This window comes from Polistes canadensis, unplaced genomic scaffold, assembly GCF_001313835.1.
Source record: "Polistes canadensis isolate GaletaPanama2010 unplaced genomic scaffold, ASM131383v1 scaffold_314, whole genome shotgun sequence".
In the NCBI taxonomy this organism is placed as follows: Eukaryota; Metazoa; Arthropoda; class Insecta; order Hymenoptera; family Vespidae; genus Polistes; species Polistes canadensis.
In genome coordinates this window covers 103046-109163 of record NW_014569861.1, presented here as the reverse complement: position 1 = coordinate 109163, position 6118 = coordinate 103046, and the positions used below count along the sequence as shown (strand labels likewise).

Below are 6118 nucleotides of genomic sequence, written 5' to 3'. Positions count from 1 at the left end.
TGTAAGATTAAGTTGCTGAAGAAGTCCCAATAAAGGGACGAAACGTCCAACTTAGTTAAATTAAGTTCTACTTCTTTTTATGTCCAAGTTCCCTGTGATTCCATATTAAGTATAATAATTTCTTTCTTTCTTTCTAACTTTGATTTTTCAACTACTGATATAATATGTACAAAAGATCTTTATCTAAGCAAAGAAATAGACATAATTTAATGTTATGTACTTACTTGTAAAAGAAAATGTTATTACTTTCGTTAGCTTGTAATTTAATACAGCAAGCGCAACAAGTTTTCATTATTCACATACGTGCTTGCGAATTTTATTAACAGACTAAGATTTTACATTTTTTTTTTTTATTAAAACTATAAGACCGAAGATATGCCTGAGAACATGGACTGTCCTTGACCATGACTCTATCTGACTTTAATCTCTATGACATAACTTCTCTTACGTCAACGTAAATATCACTCTTTCGTGGGAAAGAAGGAGAATAGCGGGACTACTCTTTCATCTCTCTTTTATTGCGCGCACAGCTGTCGACGGGTTTCTCTCAAGGTCAGAGATGTTATTGTCGGAGGTTATCAACAGGTTGTGGTCTCTCTGTCCAACTAGTCTACGCAGAAAGAGATAGATCATTAATCATCATTTCTCTGTCTCTCTCTCTCTCTCTCTCTCTCTCACTGTCAGTCTGCTGTCTTCACTTTCAAGTCGGCATTTCTGTATATAGTAAAATCATGAATCTAGTATAAGTGGACACCTAATACCGTTCGATGGTTCCAAATCCAGAAAACGTGTCCTAAAATCCAAAATCAAGATTTTCTTTTTAGAATTTTTAACCACAGGGATATGTTTAGTTAGCCTTTTTAGCGTTTTTATCAATCTGTTTTTATGAATAAATAATTATGCGCGCCACACAACACACACACACACACATCTATAAATTACCAATTGAAACGAAAGTGTTGAACGTCTCGTATTTGGGAGTTGTTGCGTATCGGAAATTACGGCCTCTTTAAACGTGCAGAATACAGTTAAAACAGTTAAAATTTGTCCGATTCTAACATATAAATGAGCCATATTCGCTGGACAATTAATACAATAGATTTAAGATTTGACAAATTTACAGTAATAACAAACGTAGTTTGTATTGGAAAGAGTATGGCTACCTATTTTTTACCTATCCTATTGCATAACCTGTTTGTCTTCGCTGTTGTGCGCCACGTGCGTCATTGCTACCCATGCGCTGTTGCCTTCGCTATTGTGCACGCTCGTACCTGTTCCATGTTACCTGGACTGGCCTTGATAGTAGTTGCGTCCTCTTCCGGTTCCTGTTCCGTCTCGGCTGCGGCCACGTGTCGAGCCTCACCATGATCCGCCGCCGCGTCCCTCCTGACCACTATCTTGACACTCTTTAGCATAATGCTCGGCTTTTCCACACTTGTAACATCTTCCTTTTTCATACTTCTTTACCGCAAATACATTTGTCCTTTTTCCACTGTATTCATTTTTATTCTTCATTTCGGCTAACTAAATCTCATTTCTTACGTAATCAGCCGTATTTTCTTCTTCTTTTAGTGTGTCTATTAGGTCACCTATATGACTATATGAATTTGGCAACGTGTTGAGCATGTAATGTAAAAGGAAAAGAATAAAAGGAAAAATATAGAGAAAATATATATAATAACATGATAATAGTCATATTTAAAAGGAAAGAGAAAGTTCTTCTACATAATTAATATCTATAGACGAGAGATATATTCCTTGCTTGCAAGAAATATCTTCATAGTTTTCATTTTTTAGTTTCAACATATTTTCTAATTCAATTATTTTATTCGCCATCCTTTGATTATTCTCTTCTAATTTTTCAATTGTTTTAGTTTGCTCTGAAAGACTGCATTGAGTTCGATCGAGTTGTTCATGCATCTCGTTTATCTTGTCTTCATATTCCACCATCGTTTCTTCGTGTTCTTTGATTTGAATGTCCTTTTCTCGAGCATCATTTGTGATAGTAATATATTCTTCTTTTGCTTCGTTCAATAAAGTTTTAAGTTTCTAAAATATTATTTATAATAGGATATTATAAATAACCAATCTATTGTTTATTATAATTACAAAATGTTAAACTAATTAATTACCTTGACATGATCTTTCTTAAAAGATAATTGTGACTTTATCTCTTCTATATAATATTTAGTTTCTTCTTCGTGACACAGATCTTTCTGAGCAGCATCCAATAAACATTTTGTTTGTTTTAATTCTTCCTTTAATAAGCTCAATTCAAATACAGTTTTATGTTTTTCTCCGCTCAAAATTGTATTATTTTTCTTTAATGCATTAATAGTATTTTCCATATACACTAATTTAGCAGTTAAATGTGAAATTTCACATTTCAACTCTTTAATATCTTTTGAATTTTTACTATTATTATCTTCATCCTCATTATTATTATTATCTTCGTCAGATAAACAAGATCGTATCCTTTTTCGACTATTTAACTTAATTTTTTGTTTATAGAATTCTTCAACTTGTTTAATTGACCATTGCAAAGTATCTTCTTGCTGTTCTTCAAAATCTCTTATACGAGATCTAGATATAAGTATGGTAATTTACATAACAATGATATGAAAAAATATAATACTATATACATATAAATACATACTTCAAATCATTCTCAAGCTTTTTAATGGCGGTAGTATAAATGTCTACCATTTCTTGTCGAATTTCAAAGTCACGTGTTAAAGCCATATTTTTTAGATTCGTTATCTCCTTTCTTAATTGTTTATTTACTAGTAACAAATCTTCATATTCTTTAGAAGAGATTAACTTTATTTCATCCATTTCTATCTTTGTATCTGCATTTATATTTTAATCACAATCTATTAAAAATCCAATGATACTTATCCAAAATAAAAGTTATTTATAATTGATAATACATATCTTATCACCTGTATTTTCTAAAACCACAGCGTCCCAGTTTGTTACACTTTGTACACTTTTCTGAACCATTTTAGAAAATCTTGAACAATGTGCCTTTCTTGTTTTTTTTATTTTAGGTTCTATGATTATTTTCTTTGCAATTGCTGCAAAATTTAATACATTTTGTGTTTCTACGTAAAGATTTGGCAAAGGATTAATATTAACAATTAAAGCAATATGTTCGCTTCCTGATAATGCTCTTTGAAATAATCTTGTTAATTTTGATTCCCTGAAAGGTCCAATGACAGGTTCAGATTTGAATTTTGATAATTGAGCGTTGTAAATTGATTTCAAACATTTCCCTAAGACTAACAGACTCGTATTGATATTTTGCGCTTCTTTTAATCTGTCACCAATATTTAATGTTTTCTTTAAGCGTTCAGAACCAGCCAAATCACAAAAAGAAAACCTGTTTAAAAAAATGTTAATGAACAATTTCTTATTAAATTTAAATGAAGTAAAAATATTAAAATACATTACGTGCTTATATCCACCGAATCTGTTAGATTTTCAGAATAATACTTTAATAGTTTAATAGTAAATATGCAATGAGATCTCGAACTTCTTGCATTTAAAGCTGTTGCGGCTACTTTTAAATTATATTGACCAGCCATTAAAACTTGGTATGCCTCCGCACCAGAGTTAACATAGACAACATTCAAGTCTTTGATAAAAGTTCTTCCATGATTATCAGTTGCTAGTTTTAGTGGTACTTTCTTTTTTGGACAGTCAATAGTCAAAAGATCATATATAGTTTCGTTATATATTTCAGCAAAAGATATCCACACTGAATAATGAGCATTACTGTATTTGCTAGATTTCAACTGTGATTCTTCTTGTAATATATTTTGCATTTCCTTATAAGTATTATTATACTGATTTTTATCCACCGAACTAAAACTTAACAATTTAGTTGTAACTTGTAACTCTTGAGCTTGCTCAAGAGAATTAAGAAATTTTGCATCGCAATAATGTATAGGTTTATATGAAGGTATAGATATTGGAGTGATATTAGAAAATAAGAATCCTAAAGCACGTGGTATGATGCCAGGCGATGTGATTGTTCCATGCAATGTATGTGACTTTCCAGAATTTGTTGTACCTGTAGAAATATGATTTGTTCGCATAAAATATATAAATAAATGTTAATAAGAATTTGGAGTATATATTGGCGCTTACCGTAAGTCATTACATTAGAACTTTGTCCGGCTAAGAAATCTACCATTTGTTGCTTAATCACTCGATCAAATAATTCCAATTGCGTTATTTCTGGTCCAAATGTTTGAGTGAACGTATACGTTCTACATGCTACATCGTTACTTTTAGCTCTTGCAAAACAACTGTTATTTTCTAAATGTGGAAACTTAGTTACCAAAGTGGTGGAATTAGTTATTTTATAAGCTTCTTCTTGTTCTGGTAGTAATTTGATTTTTCTTGGAAATGGCTTTAAACGTAAATAGACTTTAATCGTTTTTAAAGACTGAGAATCAAAAAGCGAGCTTTTGATTTCTACCGAATCAAATTCTTCTGTTTCATATACAGAAAGTAAATTTTTCTTTACATCTTTAGATGGACAAGGTCTCTGTCCGTATGCTAAAATACTAGGATCTCTGCCAAATAAATATGACATTTCTTCACGGGTATAACTTACATTTGATGATTGTATCGAATCTAATGTATTACTCATCTATAAAAATAAGATATCTTACATTAATAAAACATACTTTGTTTTTATTAAACATAGATATCGTATTTTTTACTTCTACAAAGAATGAACAATGTGTGTTCTCAAAAAACCATTTCATATTTATATAGTATATAAAAAGTATTATACTGATTGTGAATAGAAAAGCCTAAGTTTTGATTTACTACTAACTTTTCAATATTTCAACGAGCGTTGATCCAAATAAACACGATCTCTCCTTTTCTCTTTATATCTATCTACGTATCTTTAATATTCCCTCGGTTAAAGTTTATACGCAATATAGCTTGTCCAAAACATGAAGTAGGTACGTCGAAGAACAGCAGCATCAACAGCAGCAGCATTTAGAGGTGTAAATGGGAGAAAAAAACGATTGTTAACAAAAGAAAAATGCAACTGCTGCAGTGGTAGCACCGGGAGCAATTCAAGATAACGAACAAACGTGAATGTAAACGAAAATATTTGACGAATTGTTCGAATGTACGAGAACAATTGACAGTATTACGGATATAGATTTCAGGTAAACAACAGAGAGAAAGAGACAAACTTCTAAGAGCTTTTGTTCTAATCCTATTAACAATAAGTAGAATATAAACAACAGAATAAAGATTTCTTACAAGTTTTATTCGTATGTATGTGTGCTTGTTTGCAACGCCGTCCTTCATTGAAATGCTTTGTTTTTTCTTTCAATATTTTTTTTATAGCCCAGTCAATAAGAGGTGAAGGAAAAACTTTCAGGTAGAAGTTCTCGACAGTTTGATACAAAGGTAATTCGACGTCGCTGAATCGAATGGTGCTAATTTTTTTGCAATACGATGTGGCTGTAACGAAAAAAAAGGTAAAAATGGCCGTATCTTAGAATCTAGGCATTTAATCGAAAAAAGTTTCAAACAAAAGTTGTAGATAATTAAAAAATACATAAAAAATGTTCTAAGGTGTATCTTCGTATTTGCAAAAATAAGCGAGAAAACGAAGGTGAAAGGTAATCGTAAAAGAGGGAGCAAGCCACGCCTCTTCGTTGGTCTTTACACGCGAGCGAGCTAGTGTACGTTATCTTGGGATCTCTCGGTCATGAATGCGAGTGCGAGAGAGAAAACAAATGGATAATATTTCTTTAAGCGATAGCGATTCTTTTTGTTTGGGCTATCGATTGTTGAGTGTTCTGTATTATATATTTCTGATATTTTTTCAAGCTGTAGCGAGAATTTTTCGTCWTGGCCATCGAGTGTCGAGCGTTATGTATATCTATATATATCGTTATATATATATGTCGGCGTATAAGCGCGGCATTTTTAAATCGAATCTTGATATTTATGGCACTCCGTTTTTTTATTTATTGTCAAAAATAGTGAACCTTGATTAAAAGAAAAACAATATTTTATTTTAACAGAAACTATTATTATTTAGTCAACAAATTATGTATTTTATGAAATTTTAAATTAA

General features: G+C 31.3%; 2 protein-coding genes across 3 annotated transcripts in view; both read right to left on the bottom strand.

The window, feature by feature from the left end:
* Window positions 1-6118, bottom strand: part of LOC106791518 — a 74055-nt gene that overhangs the window by 48019 nt on the left and 19918 nt on the right. The window lies entirely within an intron of this gene.
* Window positions 1672-5289, bottom strand: LOC106791517 (kinesin-like protein subito). The gene is made up of 7 exons (XM_014757195.1): window positions 4850-5289; window positions 4153-4660; window positions 3454-4075; window positions 2943-3382; window positions 2657-2849; window positions 2133-2583; window positions 1672-2049 (listed from the first exon to the last, which is right to left on the bottom strand). The coding sequence occupies exons 2-7, from the start codon at window positions 4658-4660 to the stop codon at window positions 1699-1701; spliced, it is 2565 nt and encodes an 854-aa protein (XP_014612681.1). The 5' UTR covers window positions 4850-5289; the 3' UTR covers window positions 1672-1698.